At 33.2% G+C, this 21120-nt stretch overlaps 2 protein-coding genes and 1 non-coding gene across 3 annotated transcripts; 2 read left to right on the top strand and 1 right to left on the bottom strand.

Annotated features, from left to right (window-relative positions):
• Positions 1 to 10162: 10162 nt before the first annotated feature.
• LOC105799817 (probable DEAD-box ATP-dependent RNA helicase 48) lies at positions 10163 to 11379 on the bottom strand. Its single transcript, XM_012630572.2, has one exon. It carries the CDS (start codon positions 11257 to 11259, stop codon positions 10396 to 10398), a length of 864 nt encoding a protein of 287 aa, XP_012486026.1. The 5' UTR covers positions 11260 to 11379; the 3' UTR covers positions 10163 to 10395.
• An 85-nt stretch (positions 11380 to 11464) lies between these two features.
• Positions 11465 to 11535, top strand: TRNAG-GCC (transfer RNA glycine (anticodon GCC)). The gene has a single exon. It is a non-coding gene; the product is annotated as a tRNA-Gly (tRNA).
• Positions 11536 to 13640: 2105 nt separating this feature from the next.
• Positions 13641 to 14592, top strand: LOC105797958 (uncharacterized). Its single transcript, XM_012627822.2, has one exon. It carries the CDS (start codon positions 14016 to 14018, stop codon positions 14481 to 14483), a length of 468 nt encoding a protein of 155 aa, XP_012483276.1. The 5' UTR covers positions 13641 to 14015; the 3' UTR covers positions 14484 to 14592.
• The last annotated feature ends 6528 nt before the right edge of the window (positions 14593 to 21120 follow it).

Below are 21120 nucleotides of genomic sequence, written 5' to 3'. Positions count from 1 at the left end.
TTGGGTAGATGATTAATATTAAAAAGAAATAAAAATAATTTTTATTAAGGAAAGGGGCAAGGAGTTGGGAATGTTAAAAGTCAAAACCTAAACCCTAATTTTAAGAGTGATTTTATTAACCATTTAACCCAAATTATGTTAATAAACACGTTTAACATGTGAATACTAATGAGCAGGTTTGTTATTTTATTGAGAAAAATATGTAGTCCTCATGTTATGCCACCAAAAACATTGCTCAAATCATCTCATTATCTTTACATGGAATCATGAAGGCTTTGACTCAAATAATAAAAAATTACAGAATTGAAGAGTGAGCTGAGACTATTCAACTCCAATACACCCATATATAATTAACCTAACCTAATTGAATCTAAAAGTCAAATGCTGCAATCTCATAGGGCATAAGAAGGGGTATGAGTGGCTGAGCTTTGATAATGAAATGCCATTAAACCCTTCTTATTATTTTTATTTTCCCTCTGTCATGGTGGTTTGAGCACTGTCTCCTTCAACATTATCACAATTCAAATGTCAAAGGTTATTAAAATAACCAAATAGATCAGTATTTGCAATTCAATACTGACAAGACCTAGAGTTTTCAACTTAAATTTGCAAGCTTTGTGGGCGGTAATAGCTGCCCCCCTTCTTTTTCCTTACACCATTTGATTAAAAGCACAGGGCGGTGGGGATGTTATCATGCTTCAACTTTTGGTGTGCAATGAATCATGTGCTTTTCTTTCTCTTTTTCTTTTAAACAGTTATATCTAAATAATTTTTGTCCAAAAACATAAAATGTTGTCCAACTTATTGAATTTGGACCAATTAATCAATCAATACATTAATGAATTCATCTACAAATTAGTATAAACTGATTAAAAAATCAAATTTATTATTTATAATATTTTTAAAGAATATTTTAATAATTTATTTAATCAAATCACATACCCAACTCATAATTTTCCACCATACTTAAAAGGAAAAATATTCACAATTGAGATATTAAATTTTATTTTCATCACCTAAAAGTTTACTTGATAATGACAATAGTGACTGACTTAATTAGTCAGTCAATGTAATTTTAGCGTTTACAAGAAGTTATAAAAACGAAATATTAGCATTTAGAAAATATTTGACTTGCTGCCGGTAATCAGAAGATTAAATTTATGAAAATTGGAAAAATATGTGGATTTGTAAAAGTCTTGCATGCAAATTGCCAAACCATCAAATTATGTGAATTTACAAATTAACCATTTTGTTTTATATAATCGTAATTCCTTCCTTTAATGGCACCTGTCTAGTTATTCATAAAAAAAATCCCAGAAAGCTAGCAGCCTTAAATGAGAAGTGATAGAAAGAATTGGCCCAGCTGCCAGCATCAAAGTTAATTTGAGCAATTTATTGCAAGGTCGCCATCTGTTCTTCTCTTTCAGATTCTTTTTTTTTTTTTATAAACAAAACAGGACAATCAATTCGATGTTTGATGTTCAACTCAAAGTGCTGCAGAACTGATCAACCTATTTCATTCCACAGCTGTAATTTTAGTTCCTTTTGAAGAATCATCATCTCATCTTTATGTCAATACACATTATACATGTTCATACCAAATAAAGGAATTTAAGAAATATGGATGTCATTTTTCAGGGATATATTCTTTCTTTCCATACGTATACACATACATATGCATATGGAAGAATTTAACACATGAGCCACATGCATGATGTTGGTTTCAACTAGAATTCACAGGGAATGTTTATATAGGACCAAAACCTGTTGAGATTCTCATGTTCCTTCATTTCCTGGGCTTATATTGGGTTCAACCATGGCGGCATTCACATTTACAATGACATCAAAGGCTCTCAATAATTAACTCAAAAAAGAACAGTACGCTTCCACTTGCTAACTACGATTAATCAATCTCTAAGTTTATTTTAAAACGTGATATTTCCTGAGTGCCTTTCACCTTTTTTTGTTCTTTCTTTCTAGTCTCTTCTCTCATATCTGCAAACTACTGTGTCGAATCTTACATGGGCGTCTCCCTGAAATTTCATTTATTTTACTTTTTCTCGTGTCTTGTCAATAGTCAACTTCTTTACTGGGTGATTATTGGATGTCATATGTGTTTAAGACGGATATGATTATTTTGTATCATAAAATTTTCATAATTTAAACCGAATAGGAAGCCTTGAGTATGACACCTCCATTCTTCACGTGAAAAAATCATATGGGTTGGTATATCAGAATTTGAACATGAAATTCGTAAAAGCCAGTTTGCATCAGTTGCTGACTTTCAATTGAAAACTTGGCATGCAATAAACGTGTTTATATGTATTAGTTTACTTCAGCTTTTACAATACCTCGACAAATGAAGCAACGAACAAGTGGAGTAGGTTTATAGAGGAAACTAAATCTGGTGATTCTTCCAAAAGATACGTAGGGCAAATTTCCTCCAAAGGAAGATTTGCTACTGCAATTATTAATCTTACTTGCTGCTGTTAAATCGATATGATTAAGAAAAAGGTATCAAACAAGATATGGGAATTGCTTGATGACTCGGCATTGCCTTTAATCACAAGAAAAAAAAAATGAAGGATCCATCAAGTTTTCCAGAGAAAAACGTCCCATCAGCCACTATTGCCTTCATATTGCTTTGCAATATCCAAGGATGCCCATTTAGTTTTGTAAAACAATTAGAATACCTAAGGTTTTAAAGATTTTATACCATTTTCAATATAGAATAATTCTGCATGACTTGACATTGAAGGGCCCTTGAAGCTAAACTGGAAAGTAAAAGGATTTCAGGGTAGTATCAAGGAACCATTAAGAAACTCTGGTCTGTATTGTTCATTGCATTTCAATGTAGGTTGTGATCAAACTAAACCTTCAATTAGAAAGCTCCCAATGAGATAGACTAACGCTTTTGAATTAATCCCAAATAATGACAGTGGCGAATCATGATCATAATTCCGCCTGTCCCTTTTCAATTGGAGCAGTAATATATTGTGATCAAATAAATGATTACATTTGCTATTAGGCTACAGCAAACTGATAAATTCAACTATGTTTGCGAAAATTAAGTTTCAATGGGATGGCAATAATATTCATTTTTGTATTCAAAATATTTTAATTAATTTTTTTGTGTAGTTTAAAATGTGAAATTATGGTTATTAAAATATTTATATCTACACTAATTTGTCATTTTTAAAAAATTTCCAACCAAGGCTCTGTTCGGTGTTAAAAGCACTGTTACACCTAAGAATCAACTTTTTGAGCCATACTAAGGGCTAGTTTAGCAATGCTTTTAAAAAGTGCGGTGAAAAAGTACTTTTGAAAAGTTTGGTTTAAAATTTGAGTGCTTAGCATTGCTGTCAAAAAGTACTTTTGAGAAATAAAATGTCCATTTTAGACATGTTATTATCAAGTAACAAATATTCATTTAAATAATATTTAAATTAGTTAATATTATTATATTTTAGTAAGAATATAAAAAAATTATTACAAATTGTTAATATTTTAATATATGAAATATAAATTTTAAATATTTTTAAGAAATAAATATTAATTATTTATAAAATTTAATTAGAATATATAAACTATATTTTAAATATTTGAATATAACCATTAAATATTTATAATTAGTATTTTAAAAAATATATATTTTTATTTTTAATTAATGATTTTAATACATTTGTAATTAAGCACCAAAAAAAAAGGAAAGTACTATGTTATTGGAGGGATGAAATAGTAATTAAGCACCAAAAGTGCTTTTGGGAGAGGAAAAGCTAAAAATTTCAGCCAAAAGCAGCTTGTTCTGCACAGCTTTTCCTCCAAACTTTTCTTCCAAAAGTGTTTTTGAAGTCAGAAGTGCTTTTTTTAAGCAATGAAGAACGGGCCCTAAAGATGCCGGTTAGATGTTGCCGTCGCTTTTAACTTTTGCGGTTTGAGGGTGTGAAATTATGAATTCGCCCTTCTTTGCATTATTTTTGTGTGTTTATTTCTTCTTTTTCGTTTTCAATCATCTTCAAGCAAGTTATGAACCCATTTGTACTAGCTTAATCTCTTTAAAATGTTTAAGAATAGATATACGATGATTATGTTTTTACACTTTTAACAATACTAAATACTTAAATTAACAAACAATACTTTTTTGAGGTATAATTATAAGTTTTCTCGTCCGTCTAACGATCTAAAACTAATCTTGTTTAGGTTTTGGTGGTATTTAGGTAAAACTCTCTCAACAATGATGACTCTAAAATTCAAACTCAATCCAAACACCTTGAGAAGAAGTTAGCTGCTACTCACTTTACCACAACAAATCATACTTTTTCACAGTACTTTACCATAACACTTTTGAATCGCAACAACAATAATTGGACCTAAATCTCATAATTTGGATTGATTGAGAAGTAAAAAAATTTAGAGTAATAAAATTGGAAGATCAAGTTAAAACAAATCAAAGTACGAAAATCTTCTAATTGAGTATAATACAAGGACGAAAAGTATAATTGAAGCATGTTGTAACCAAGTCATTCCACAAAATGAAATGTTGACTTCATTTAAAAGTAGAAGAAATGATAATAGATGAGGGAACAGGCCACAAGGGTTGACTTGAGTGATTGTCGAGAGTATGAAGATGAGTTTAAAAGCCACATAAACTCTTGGTGCTTCAGGGGCCCGACATATACTAACCTGATTAATTCGTGCGTACACACTATGAGAGTTTATTTAAATTTCTACGTAAAAAGATTGACCCCACTTGAAGGTTATTGATTCAAAGAAAATATAAGCTTCGTTTGGGTACTAAAATTATTTATTACATTCTTTTATTTAATTCATTTTGTTAGAACTTTAAAATTTTTATGTTTTTTTTGACGCAATGTAAAATTATTTAAAAACAGATTTTATATATTAAACTACATAAAATTTCAATTTCTTTGTTATATTTTCCTCTTGAATTATGTTATTCAAGTTCTTAATTATATTATTTAGACTTGTATTTTATTTATCATGTATTTAGGTGCATAATTGGAGAAAAGTAGACTTAAAGTTTATTTTAGGAAAGTTCTTTTGCATATTGGACTTTTCAAAATAACATTGATTCAATATTTTAGCCATAACTTTAGAACTCCTTTAGGGCTCATAATATATTTTTCAAAGGAATTTAAAGATCTAACTGAAGTTATTTCATAACTCAAGCCCAAAAACATTAGTCCGAAAGTTTGACGCGAAAATCTATAATAAAAAAATTGCTTTTCTAACTAAGGACTCTTTTATATTTTCTTCCTTATGTGATTTCCCCTATAAATATACATTATTAGGTTAATACCTACTTGAGAGCCACTTTAGACATATCCGTTCTTAATATTATTTTGCTTTCATGTTTTTGTTATTTTATGGATTGCTAAATTCTCTTTTCTAGATAAAGGAATTGCAAAATTTTATTCTAAAAGTTTGTGAGCTCTAATTGTTCTCTATATTTTCTTTGATTTTTAGTATATACATGTCTTTTGATTTAATCACAAATATTCATGTTTGTTGAATGTTGGTCTCGTATTCAATTGCTTAGAATATTTACGTTGTCAATTGGAATTGTTAAATGTGCAATTATTTAATTTACTCTAATACTTGTGACGAACATCATAGTTTGATATAAAGTGTATATGCATTTTATGTTGTGTGTGTTGGGAAATGTGTCTATATTATAGTAAACATGTAATTGTTTTCTATTTATTTGAATGATGAATAAATAAATAAAGTTAATTTCATATTTTATTGTTATATCTTTTGTATTTTTGTCTTTCATGTTTTACATATATAGCAAAATTATGACAAATAAATATTAGCTCATTGTTTGTCTAAGTTCAAACTGATAATAAGTGGCATTGTAAGAACATTTACATTACGAGAAGGAAAACTTACTTCAATAGATAACCTAAATAAGTTCATAATATTGTGAAAGAATCAAAGTGAGCATTTGACTCAAATACTTATAAGGATTATTATCTCGTCTACAATTCCAATTGGGGAGATGGCTAATCTTGGCTATTTAAACAATTGGCTCCACAGGTAGAGATATAAATGTACTTATTAGAAGAATAATACATTGGACTCGACTCAAGTTGAATTAAATCTAAATCCATTTGTGAACTATTTCACTTGTGACATCCATGATGTAATTTACCTAAATCTTGAGTTAGTCACTAACCATGCGTATGCAACTCATGTGCTTTGGTATAAATGGAGGCTTATGCTCTAAAGATGATTGAGCCCATAGCCGGTATGTTGGGTACATAACTTGTGTATGACATGACTTTGTTAGCAACAACATAATTCATAGTTCGATTAAAGAGTTAACGATATCTTCTCATTGGCATTGTGTGGATTAATAAATATTGAACGTGGTCATGAGTTGCTTGTTCTCAAATGAGCAATTTATCACAGTCATTTGTTAACAGTGATCATATTAATGATTAAGAAGATACAATGATAACAATGAGATAAAATATGATTGTATTGAGTGCATGAATTTAACTTAAAGGAATCAAGGATATCATATGAGGGTAACACACATATGACGATGTCATTTGACAAAACAGTTGGATGAATTACTTTCGTAAAGAGTATACAATATTGAGCTTTCAATCATGGTACTTCTTATGGACTAACTCCATGATTAAGTAAATTGCAAATTATTGGAACGATACTTCTGGACATGATTGCAATTACTAGAGTCTAATTGTATATGTCTGATTGGTCCCTCCGCTAGTTCAACAAAAGCTCAATCAGACTGCATTTGAATAAGAAAGAAATTCTTCGACTTTGGAAATAATTTAATTGAGTCGATTTATTCGATGTGGAATTAAATTAAACGGTTGTGAGAATTGTTCAACTAGATAATTTGATTAAAAAGTTTTCTTGAAAATTTCATTTTGGAAAATCTTAATGATTTTCAAGTCAGACAATTGGCCTAATGGGTAATTGAACTTGAGATCGAAATTTAAAACTGAAAATTGAAAACTGAGACCAAGACCCAAAACTGGTTGAACCAAGCTCGGTATGTGAAACCGGGTTGACAGTCTAAACCGATCAAGTCGTCACTAACTCGGATCAAACTATCAACAGCCAAACCAGCTCAAGGTGCCGTGAGGGTATCACGCCTACGATGACACCATCGGGCACGACGGTGCTAACAACTCTGACAATGACATTTTAGTGGCTGGTGGATGGCCAGTGACAGTGGTTCTTCAGTGGTTGAGTAATGGAAGAATTATACTCATTCTGGGACGAATTATACTCATTCTGGGACTCTACTAGATACTATATTAATTTAATATTAAAGTGATTAAGTTTAATCATAGAACTCTCTAAACTCTCTTTATATAAAGAGAGTCATGGGTTATTGTTTTTCACATACTTGAATTCAAAAGAAAGTTGTAGAGAGAAAATTCTCTGAAGAAATTATTTTAAAAGATTTTTAGAGATATTTTTATTATTTACAACTTGATCTAGAAGTTTAGAAAAATTACAAAATTGCCCCATTGATAATTTTGTGTGAAATTTTCTGACTCAAAGTGAGCCAACACTCGACAAACGTGAGCTTGAGGATAGTGGAGAAGACTACTCAATCGAAGCGTTCATCGTAGACGAATTGAAAAGGTACAATTTTAATTAAGTATTTATTACTTTAGACATCACAACCAAGTTCTTATTTTTGGAAAAAAAATTAAACTTCGTTTTTTCCTTTAAACTTATTTTCATGATTTTTGTTTGTGCGTGTTTGTCAGTTAGAATTAAATCTCTTTTGTTATTAATGCTATCAATAAGCTAAATCCTAAGCATTATGTTACAGTGCTATGTCGGCAACTATAATTAATTTATTAAAGTACACTAAAAATTGTCTTTGCATTGATGATTCAACTTATGAATCAAATGAAGATTTCACATTTGACTAGAGTTTCGTCTTATTAATTTTCATCAACTTTTAATTTTAGTTTTCTAAAATCCCTATTCTCTCTATTTTTTATTTAAGAAATAAAATTATTTTTGATATGTGAATTCAACCTTACTCATTGCTATCTATAAATTTATTTATTTTAAGTAGGAATTTAGTTTTGGCAATCTCGCAACCGAACAAGGTATAATACTAAATTTAACCCTTAACATTACATATTTTGTCATTTTGGCCTTTATTATTTTTAAGTTAAATTTAGTCATTAACCTTTAAAAAGAGTCAAAACGCTTTTTCAAAAGGAAATGCTAACTAAAACATTAATTTTAGTGATGTTGACATAGCAATAACCATGACAGTTTACATATGCTTCATGTTAGTGTGATACTATTTATCTTATATGTCATGCGAATAAAGAATTTAAAATTATAAAATAAAAATAAAATGATAAAGAATATATAAAATTTCATAGAATTCAAAAAGAAATTAACATAGACTATATGTAGATTGTTATGTGGGATGTAATGTTTAAAAATTTAAACGTTTTAGTCAATATTTCAATTATAAAACAACAATTTAATTGTTTTTGAAAGATTGGTGGTCCTTGACCCCAAATTTAACTAAAAAAGGGGCTAAATTGACAAATAATATAAACATTGAGATCTAAATTTTAGATTATACTTCTTTTAAACAAGTTTAATCCCTTGAGATTTTTTAGCCTCTATCTCAATAAAATTATAATAAATTATGATAATTCTTATTTTTATTAAAATTTATATATAAATATAAATCGCAATAATTCAAGACAGTCGAGTTTAATTTTTTAAACATTTATTTTCACAGCCCAATATTTCTGCCCAATACCTCTCTAACACAAGGTCGGCTCTAGCAAAATAACAGAGTAGTGGTTGATTGAGTTGACAATTTATGTGTGGATACATTACGAAGGGCGGATGGTGCTTCGAAAATGATTGCCTTGACGTAACAGCTCCTAACTGGAGGTTGAGGAAGGAGATTCTCCCTCACCTTAAACACAGAAAAGAGATGAGTGCAATAAAACCTACCAGCTCCAAAGGACAATGACACTGGTTTTTCATTGGTTGGAAGTAGGAAGGTGAAGAAGACATGCCTCCAGTGATGGCTAGTAACAACAATTTGAATTTCACTTCTGCCTACTACAGTTTACTTTGAGGAATAAAGTGCTGCTCCTAACTATTGACAACTTGGTTGTATCCAGAATCATAACCTTCTTTCACAGCGACTTGTTGGTGCCTTTTCAACAATCAATGGACCTTATCCTTTCAGATTTAGAATCTGCATGCCAGTATTTTTTCTGATTGAGATATGTGAGGCCGAACGCCTTCTTCCATTTAAATTATATAAATGTGTTTCATTTTATGGCAAATGGGTTAGTAACAAAACTGAAGAATCCTCTGAGTTTGAATGATCTGTGGTGTGATGGTGACATGGTAACAGAAGAAAATCCTATGGGAAGTAGTCATTTCTAGTTTTGTTTTCTCGTTATTGCCTTTTTATCTCATACAACATGCTGCAATCACTTTCCATTTCCAATGAACCTCAAGAAACAAAACTCTCCAAGTAATCAAGTTGTCACAGTTATATTAATATCAAACAGTACATCATAGAAATAGTTGTCTAAAGGAGTAGCACGTCTCTGTGTTGGTTATGTCTAGAAGAACCTGTCTACATCAAAGTTTCCTTTGGAACAGAGGCTACATATCTCCATGATCAGACTTAGGCAGAACTTTAAGAAGATTTCATATGGAATCCAACTCATGATTTGAACGTATAAATGATTACAATGTGACAATAAGAACAGTAGTACGACTCATGTCCAGGTTCAAGCATCATGCAATTAGATGAGCTCTAATTGACAAGCTAAAGAAGAAAGCAATTTGCAGATAATTCAAAGGTCTAATCAGAACAAATTGCATAGCTTGTACACGTCAGAAAGTTAGCTCATTGTTTCTTATCCCTTCAATTCATCTACTGTTTGACAACATTGACAAAGAGTTGATACGGAAACAAGCCCCAACGAAGATAACATTTGGATTGGGAATAATATAAAGTGGATCTATTCAAGTTTTAACTAAGCACTCAATCAAAAGTTTTAGCAGATTGAACTAAGACCAAACTGCAAGCAGTTGCCAAGTCTATCAGTTTAAGTGTACAAAGAGAAAAACTAGAGATAGTACGAAATTTTAAGTGAATAGCTATTTATCTTCATTGAATTTAATATACAAGTTATACATGTACATTCCATATTGTCTCAGCAACCAAACACAAAAAGATTGCAACACCTTCAAAAGCATTTTTCATCCAGGGAAAAAAGAAAGTGAGACAATTTGGAGAAGAAGATGAAGAACATTACCAATAAAGCATAGCCTTTTCTCCTTCCCTCCTTGAGAATATCCTTGTAAACTCAATCAATGTTACTTATTAATACCATAACTCCCATCTCCTTGTAAGCTCATATCAAAAACCTCAGACTTGAAATCACTTCTTTTATCATAAATCCCAGACTTGAAGGTCCTTCTTTTATTATGAACTCCAGACTTCAAATTACTTATCTTGGCATCAGAATTAGCCTCCCCAGCAGCACCAGCACCAGCACCAAATCTTCTCCTAAATCCTTTCCTCCTCCATTTGACACCGTTCTTTTTCCCATTTGTATCTAAAACACTAGCAACTTCACTCTCACTCTCCTCTCCCTTGTTTTCAGTCAAAAGCTTAGTGTTTTCACCACTCTCTCTGCTTCTCAGATACGGTTTAACACTATGAACAACCCCTTTAGGGAAAAACCTGGCGGAAGGCAACTCATCAACAGCATCAAACAGCTGAGGTCCATCTCTGTCGCTCCACATATCGAAACCGCCAGGCTTCTGGAATCTGTCAGCCAAAACTTTAACTTGCTCATCAGCTGAAACGGAGAACAAGTTGGGTGCTTTTTCAACGACTTCCCAAGGGCGTTCAAGTTCAGATACGGCGGCTTTGAGCTCGGCCCTTTTGCGCATTTCATAGATGTGACGTTCACGGGCAAGTCGAGCTTTGAGTAGCTGCTTGGCTTTCTTGGCTTGCATGCGTTTCCATTGCCATTTGGAGACTCCACCTGGGTAAGTTCTGGGGCCGCCCCCCATGCGGATTATGGTGTTGGGTGGTGGGGCTGAGTTGTGGAGGGAGAGGGTTGAAAGTTTAGTGTAAAGGAAAAGGGGAATTGGGGAAACAAGAGATTTTGAGAAGGAAAGGGCTTGAGATGGAACTGGGATTGAGAGTGGCATTTTCAGGATTGAGGACATTGAATTTTGGATTAAAACTGAAAGGACTGAACCCACTATGTTTTTGGTCTTCAAGGGTTTGAAGAGAGAATCAGGGAAGGAATCGGCAAAGCTTGGTTGAAGCCTGGTAGATAGTGGAATTTGTGGTTGATTTTGGTGTTTCGAGGGTAGTAGGATTATCAGTAATCGGTTAAGTATTTCTTTTCTGGAAGATACCCAAAAACAAGCACCAGTGGTCTAGTGGTAGAATAGTACCCTGCCACGGTACAGACCCGGGTTCGATTCCCGGCTGGTGCATTTTTATTCTTTTTTGGTTTAAGAAGTTTGAACCAATGCTGTTTAGTTATAGAGACTGAGGGGGTTGCATCTGTATTTTAAAGTTTGTTATTAACCTTCCAAACATTTAGAAATTGAGCTTTAAAATTTATGATGATTGGTTTTTACGTGCGGTCTAGATGGATCCTACAACTGTGGAAAAGATAACCCAAATAGATCATGGTATAGTTCACCTCACGGCTCAAACACAAAACAAAAATTTATGTCAACATGGCAGGACTGTTTCAGGGAATGCTCCCATCAATCTCTTGCATGTGTGATCACCAGCATACAGTTTTTGGTGTTAAATTAGATATATGGTTTCAGCAACCTAATCCTCATTATAATTCAGCCGATGATAAACTGACAAGAAGTTTCCTTTATATTCGATTAAAACTCTGCTCTGAATCTTTTCTCTCCAAGATGGTACCAGCCCCAGTTGTTTCCTTTTCTAACACCTAATGTCTCATGTTCTTGGTGCATCCCACCACAATTTTAGATTATAAGTTCCAAGGGTGAAATTAGTGTTCTTTATTTGTTAAATGATCCCTTAATCCTTATCCATAACATTATGGGTCCACATTGTTTGTTTGTTCCTCTATTTATTGTTTGCAATTACCATTCTATACAATTGAAGAACATCATCCGACAAAGCAGCAATGTTCACCCAAAATTTAAAGTATCCTGTTGAGGAACATCTTAAATTAGCTATTATACTGCAAATTTTTTCTTTGTAAAGTTCTTGTTTTTTCTTGCAGCTTTTCCTTCCTTAATTTTACATATGGATATTAATTAATGTTTATGGCACCCCCCTAATTGTCGGTATGATTAATTCAACCATAGAGGTTACTCAAACTTTACAAATAAACATAACTAAAGATCTTGTTCCCTCCACTGAAATCTTAGTTGTATTTCTAATATTCTAATGCCTGCACGTGTATCTCCCTCAACATCCCCCTCTCCACAGACAACTTCATAAAGACAGATTTAAGATATTGGAATAAATAATACTTGGACGTTGGAATCCAGCAATGGGAAACTTCCATAAAACCCCCATGTTTTGTAGTAGGAATGCTTATAGCAGTTTCTTCTGTATGTATGTATGTATGTATGTATGTGCTCAAACCAGACCCCCATAAGATCAAAAGGCAAAAGCATCTTTAACAACCCATCATCCAATTTGATTCACAAATGGCTCAGCCTTTCCTTCTTTGCTTGGTTTTGATAAATGCTTTGGTGGCTATGGCGGCCAGTGAAAATGCTCCAGCTCCGGCTCCTGGAGAACCATGCAAAGCTGAAGCACCTACTTTTTGTTCTTAACCTTGTTTCAAACATTTAGAAATCGGGGTTTATATTTATGATATGTGCACTGTATCTTGCAAATCAAATGAAGCTGCTTTGTTTCATTGTTTGTCTGGAATGGATCCTACAACTGTGGAAAAGAAAACCATATAGATCGTAGTATTCTTCACCTCGCGGCTCAAACACTGAATAAAATTTATGTCAACATGGCAGGTCTGCTTCAGGGAATGCTCCCATCAATCTCTTGCCAATGTGCTGGCAAAGGATCTCCAGCACATGATTTTTGCTTTTTGGTGTTAATTAAATATGTGGTTTCAGCAACCTAATCCTCATAGTAATTCAGCAGACAGTAAACTGACAGAACTTTCCTTCCTATTCAATCAAAACTCTGCCTCTGAATCTTTTCTCTCCAAGATGGTACCAACCCCAGTTGTTTCCTTTTCTAACACTTAATGTCTCATGTTCTTGGAGCATTCCACCGCAATTTTATATTACAAGTTCCAAGGGTGAAATTAGTGTTCTTTTATAACATTATGTATCGACATTGTTTGTTTGTTTGTTTGTTCCTTCCTATATGACTATGCAATTCCCATTCCATATAATCGAATCTTGACGTGTCTACACTTGAAGAACATCATCAGACAAAGTAGCAATATTCATCCAAAACTCAAAGTATCTTGTTTGTGGAACATCTTAATTAGTAATTACCTATCATACTGCAAATGCTGTCTTTGTATAATTCCTTTTCTTGCAGCTTTTGCTTTGTAAATTTTTGATCCATGGATATTATTAGTTAATCTTGATGTCGGTGTGATTCATTCAATCATAGAGGTTACACAAACTTTACAAATAAACATATTAAAGATCTTGTTCCCTCCGTTGAAGTCTTAGTTGTAGTTCTATTATTCTAATGCCTGCACGTGTATCTCCCACTCCATAGACAACTTCATAAAAACAGATTTAAGATATTGGAATAAATTATGCTTGGAATCCAGCAATGGGAAACTTCCACCAAACCCCCATGCTTTGTAGTAGGAATGCTTATAGCAGTTTCTTCTCTATGTATGTATGTATATATATGCTCAAATCAGACCCCCATAAGATCAAAAAACAAAAGCATCTTTAACAAATAACAACCCACCATCGAATTTAATTCACAAATGGCTCAGCTTTTCCTTCTTTGTTTGTTTTTGATAAATGCTTTTGTGGCTATGGCGGCCAGTGGAAATGCTCCAGCTCCGGCTCCTGGAGAACCATACAAAGCTGAAGCACCCACAATAAGGAAACTTGGAAAGCACCAACTATTGAAGACCTTTGACAATGCACCGGCTTCAAGCCCATCCCAAGCGCCCCACACTAAAAAGAACATGCACCCCACTGTAGGAAGCCCCTCTGCAGATCACACAGCAGCCATTACTGAACCAAACAAAGAAGAAAACGTGAGTGTTGATGGAGAGGCCATTCACCTACAAAATCATCATCATCATTCCATGGACAAATCCGTAGCAGGGGGCGGTGTAATCCTTGGAGGTCTTGCCACAACTTTCTTGGTGGCTGTTTTTTGCTATATAAGAGCCACTGGAAGACACAAACCAGAGACGCATCAAAGTAATAATGAAAACCAGTAATTGAATTGTACGCATATGAAATTACATGGTATTGTAAATGCCACCCTTCTTTTTAAAAATTGTAAAGGAAATTACGAATTGAAAACGTCTGCAATTTACTTCTACCAAAGTTAGCCAAATCCCAAATGGAGAATCATATTCGCAGTGAAAATTCTAAGCAGAAATTTAACGTAGAAAAGGAAAAAGGCCCAAAGTTTCATGATAACTAATTGGGCTGCCACTAAATCACAATATCAGCCGAATCATGGGGTTTAAAAACGTAAAAAGTAGACCTGGAACTGGGAGTTGAACCATTTTTCTCGAGTACCATTCCGCGTTTGTTTATCCTGAGAAAGGGTTGAACAACGTGTTGGTAATATGTCTGGTAATAATGAATGGGATATTGTTTATAGCATTTGTATGATTCATTGATAATTTGCAATCATGAAAATAATGGTACATTGTGATTGGTGCTACAAATCATAACTCCTTGGTCTTAATTTATTTATAAAAACTTCATTACAGAGGTTAAACTTTCATAACTAAGGTCAGATAATCTATGATACCTGTTGGTCAACTCGTAGTTTAGGTTCTTCAGCAATGTTTAGATACTTAAGAGTTCCTGATTTAGGCAAGGTTCATCTACTACCTTTTGTCATTTACTTGCATATTAGGCCAGAACAACATATCAGGGGCTAATCTGAGAATAAAGACGCACAAGGAAAAGAAAGAACAAACGGAAACAATTTAGCATGAGATGGATTTTTTCCATATTATCTTCCTCATGCTAGCTCCTATCAATATGATCATCAAAACTATAAAGCTTTCTTTGCAGGGTACTTCAGATTATGCTTAGATGCATCTGAAAGGTTAAAAAATGGTGATGAATGAGGATCTAAAGATTGTAAACATATACAAATGTTTGTGCTCTTGCACTATTGTCCAAACCCTGGGTTTCTTCTGGCTTTTTTCCAAATCATTCACAATCTTGTCTAATGGTACTGTGAACATTGGACTAATGCTAACAAAAGTCAATAAATAAATATCAACTTTAGTTTATCATTCAAAACTTTACTTCCTTTATGTTTCTTTTTGTTAAATATAATTACAAATAATATATCCAAGCAATTTTAATTATTAATTCAGTATAAAGCATAATTAAACTAAAAATCAAAATAATTATAGATATAAAAAATGGTTGATGTCATGTGATGGTAAATCACATTACATTCTCAAGGAGAGGGCGCGAGTTTAATATTAGAGACAACATTGTTGGAAGGGGTAGCCATGAACCCTGAAAATGGACCGTGAAACAGACATGAAGAATATAAAAAAATAAATATGGATACAATTTACATATCATGGGATTTCAATCTAAAATAAATTTGGGAGAGAACTTATACCTAATATTTATGCATGGTAAAATTAAACCTAGATATTCCAGTTTGTTGGTAAGTATGTGATGTGTCAGATGCAGTATCCAGATTTCCAAGAAATCCCGGAACACCTTACCACGACAATTAGTCCTTTCGATCTATCGAAAATAATGCAAATGTTGTTCTACCTAACAATATACCTTCCCAAGTTCGTTTGGAAAAACTCCCAAGACTTGAAGCACTCCTTTCAAAGATGGCAAAGGCGATGGTAATACATTCTAGTTACCATCTTATGCAACCGCAATTAGTAGTATACGCGTGTAATTCCCATAAGGCCAGGTACCATCAACTTGCACTAGCGACTTGCAGTGGGGGAAGGCCCTAACTAACACATGGATTGAACGTCCAGAACAAACAGTGGAAAATTTGTTTTCCTAGTTGAAGTACGTTACCAATGTCGTAATAAAGCTGCGTCTGTAAGCCGATCACAGCCTCCGGCATGTACTCCTGCGTTGCAGATATCCACCCTTGTAGTTCGTTTTATGACGCGTTCCAGTCACCATACAACTGCACAATTGCCATCTATTTCGCCTACCATGCTTTCTTGTATGACACGCTGTACTGGACCCGAGTTTGCATGTCGACAATCAATACTGAGATTGGAATGGTCGACGTGTCTTTCACCAATGGCATGATGCAGTTGCAGATCATTTTCGCATCTAGCTTATGATGGTCTTGTGTCATACATGTTGCCGTGCATGTATAGGTCCTTCCAATTTGCAGATTGTCCACATTTGAGTCCTCTGTATAAATGCAGCATGAACCTACCATTTACATCCTTCTTAAGCTCTCCAACATCCCCCAACATATAGTGTCGGTGTTAACTTTGCGACTTTATAGTCCACTGACACCTTCATGTTATACATTTTTATGGCAACACCACAATCCTCCTTATTCGTGAATTGTTGCCCAATAAACAACTCATCAAAATCGATATCTTCCGCCAAACGGTGAGCACGTATTATCTCTAGGTACTCAAGGAATCCTGGTGCAAGCGATGCATCAAGGTCTACATTCGATATGTGGGCCTCAAGGTTATTTCATAAAATAATTTCGCAACTTGGATTCTCGATCATAAGGGGTATACATCTTTACCCTCTTCCACTCCTTCATCGTCGATGTCCTTTGGGAGCTTGTCTATATTGGGGTCACTATATTCTTTGTTCTCGTGTTGAGGATCATAATCATTATCGGATCCTTCCCCATCATCTAAATCGGTTTAGATCACCTTCGGATATATCTGTAGATGGTGGCTCGAGACAGGGTCATAATATGAACTCCCACTATAGTTTGGATTTTCGGCCATTTGTGATGTCCCCTCACAGTCCGACTGATTTTTCCACCCAACATTCAGATCAAAATCAACCCTAGGATGTTGACTTATTGAAGTTACATCTTCAACAGGCTGTGCATCAGCTAACTCAGCGAATAACTAAACAGGTAGGGTGTTGACGTTCTCATTGGAACAATAAAGTTCTATCATATTGGTTAGGTCAACATCATTTGTAACACCCATAATCCTTATCTGTCACCGAAACAAGGTTACGGAGCACTACCACAACTTTATGAATTTAATACGGACATTTCCCCACCTTTGTTATCAGAACACCCCAACCCGTATCCTCGCTTGCATCAAGTTACGAACATCTTGAAGTTTACAGATCAAGTAGATAAAAATCTCAAACATTTTATATCATTGAAATAAGTCATCAAAGCATCATTTTAATCCAAATTATAAACTCTCCAAAATTAATCTTATAACTTCATTTACAATCAAACCACAAAATAACTATTATCTAGACACTTTAGGTACATGCCGACACAAAAAAATAAACATCACCATATTTGAGTTCAGGATCGTTGTTGGATGTTGAATCAGCGATCAAACTTATGTACTTATCATGCGCATGGAAAATAAAACCGTACGCTGAGTAAAAACTCAGTGGTATTTCTATAATCTAAATTTTTTTTAAAAATAAAACAATAAAATATGTATAATAAAATGTTAAGCACAATTGAACTTTTAAAATCACACAATACTCAATTTTTACCACTTGCTATATATAATACATTTCCATAATTTATTCACGTATCATTTAAACAATGGCACTATCCATTCCACATTCAATTTATGAATATATAACTCGTGTATTCCATGTATTTACAATATATTTCACATTCTATTTTCAGTTTACTATCTCATATTCTTAGCCCAGAGTAGATTTTATAGAACACACCGGATATACAGAACAAATACAGAGGTGCATTATTATGCACTAATGAACAGAGAGCACTAAAGTGCTATACAGAGAGCACAAATGTGCTAAACAGATAGCACTGACGTGCTAGTAATCAGAGAGCACGCTAAAGTTCCTTAATGGCCTGCCACTAATATCCTAGTAGTTCTAAATTTCGTCTACTTGGGCATTAAAACTGAATTTTATACATATCAAAAATAATTCAATTATCATATTTGCACAATTTCACATTTACACATATATATTTATAATATATATATTCTAATTCAATTCAACCAATATAATTTCATCACATACCAAAATAATCCATTTCAATTGTAAAACACAATAATTCTCACATCAATCACTTACCATAGCATTTAATTAAAATACAACAATTAATAATTAGATTCGGATTATAGAAATACAAATCAGGAATTTCGAACTATTCCCCTCGACTATATTTTTCTCTTTTTTAGTCGAGAATTTCGGTACGACGCTAGCTACGGAATTAAAACAATTAAAAATCATCAATACAACACCATTCAATCTCACATTAAATATTTCAATTTTTACTCAATATTTGCCTAAATTCCAATTTAGTCCCTGAACCGAGACTAACTTTTATTCTCAAAACTAATTTCATATTTTCATTCCGTTCCCATTTTAAACTAATTTAACTCTCTAATTTCACTATAAATCCTTAATTTTTAAATTCTCTCAATTTAGTCCCTATTAATTCAAAACTTATATTTTATTTTACAAATCAATCCTTTACTAACTCCTAACTTGAAATTTTATCAATTTAATCCCTAATTCTTCAATTTACTCAACATGAACAACATCTAAAATTTACTAACTTTCAAAATTTCATCTTAAATCAAGTAGTATTTTGTTCTAAGATTCTAAAACTCAAAATTACAAGAAAAGGACTAAATTAGCTTATCAATCAAACTTTGAACTTTGAAATCCCAAATTTTCTTTCTTTCCTTCCCTTTTTTCTTTTTCTTTCCTTTCTCCCATGTTTTCGTTTTGCTTCTCTGTTTCTTTCCTTCTTTTCTATTTGTCTGTTCTTTTATTATATAATATAATATAATATAATATAATATAATATATATACATAACTTTTAAGTAATATTATTATAATATTATAATATATTTTAACTTTAGATTTTAAATAAATATATACTTATGCCACCTCAACTTTAAGCAATGGCATACTTGCTTCTTTGACCCTTTAATTTTTTAATCTATAATTTAACTTTCACCCTTTATGCAATTTAGTCCTTTTAATTAATTAACTATCGAAACGTTAAAATTTCTTAATGAAACTTTAATACCACCTTAATGACACTCCTTAATATTTATAAAAATATTTACGGCTTGGTTTATAAAACACCTCATTTTCTAAAATCACTTAACCGAATAAATCTTCATAAAACACTAATTACTAATTCAAAAAAAATCTTTCTAAAATCATATTTGACCCATAAATATTAAATAATAATATTTACGAACTTACTTGTTGGATTTGGTGGCCTCGAACCACTATTTTCGACATCACTAAAAATCGGCTGTTACAGTTACACATATTAAGAATCAATCATATAACACTTGTATTTAGATGGACCCTCGAGGCCCAATATTCACCTTAGAAGTGAATCAAGATTAAACCGGGTACTCAGGGAATTTTTCTCAAAATCTCAAAAAATTTCTTAGAAGTAAGGACACATGCCCGTGTGGCTCACACGGCTAGGAGACACGCCCGTGTCTTAGGCCGTGTGGGCATTTGATATGAGGCACACGGCCGTGTCCCAGCTCGTGCCCTTACCCGTGTAACCCTCTAACTTGGGTCACACGGCCAACCACACGCCCGTGTGCTAGGCCATGTGTAAAAACCTGGGCATTCTGTTTTGAAATTCAAGGTGCAGGGGACACACGACCAAACTACACGCCAATGTGCCAGGCCGTGTGTCACACACGGCTGAGACACACGCCTGTGTCTCTGACCGTGTGGACGAAAATAGGCCATTTTAAGACCACTTTTCTCACCCATTATGATATCACCCTATACACAACATTTTAATACCTCAATACATCCCAAACAAGCAATTAACTCAAGCCAAATATCACGTTTTAAGCATGACATACATCCTAAATACTCAAATACTTAAACTTACCTATTATCCATCTAATTGGTTTATCAAAAATCTACTACTAGTTACAAAAATATACATACAATATATATATCATTCACAACCACATTTCGAATTATATCATTGCCAATTCAACCCTATACATGTTGTATAAACCAAAATTTACATTACAAAAACTACCGGATTAAACTGGATAGTATAGCTTGATGTGTTGATCCGATATTCCGACTACACGTTAAGCTACAAGAATATTAAACAACACGAGTAAGTATAATGAAGCTTAGTAAGTTCAATAGGTTAAACATTGATCTTACCGAACTTAATATAATAAATTAAATTGTAATTAAATCACGCATTTTTCCCTGTCAATTACAATATAATCAATAAACACACTTCCTTCAGACCAATATCAATAATAATCTATAAATCTTTCAATTCAATCACATAAGTCTTTTACCATTTCTTTCTGAATCGAAGAACGGCTTATGGATGTGAGTACATCGTTCTTTTTGTGCCATAGTCCAACTAAGGTCTTACACATGCATTGCCATGGCCCTGCCATGGTCTTACATTTGTAGTGCCATAACCCAGTTATGGTCTTATCATCAGAATGCCATAGCCCAACTATGGTCTTATCATCAGAATGCCATAGCCCAACTATGGTCTTATCATCAGAATGCCATAGCCCAACTATGGTCTTACATATATATACTGTCATGATCAAACCATGGTCTTACGTTCAAGGTGTCATACCTCAATTATGGTATTTTCATTAAAATGTCATAGCCCAGCTATGGTCTTACATTTAAACATTGCCATGGTCTAACCA

The sequence above is a fragment of the Gossypium raimondii genome, chromosome 9 (genome assembly GCF_025698545.1).
Source record: "Gossypium raimondii isolate GPD5lz chromosome 9, ASM2569854v1, whole genome shotgun sequence".
NCBI lineage: Eukaryota > Viridiplantae > Streptophyta > Magnoliopsida > Malvales > Malvaceae > Gossypium > Gossypium raimondii.
Note: the sequence above shows the minus strand (reverse complement) of the source record. Positions and strands in the feature narration are given on the sequence as shown.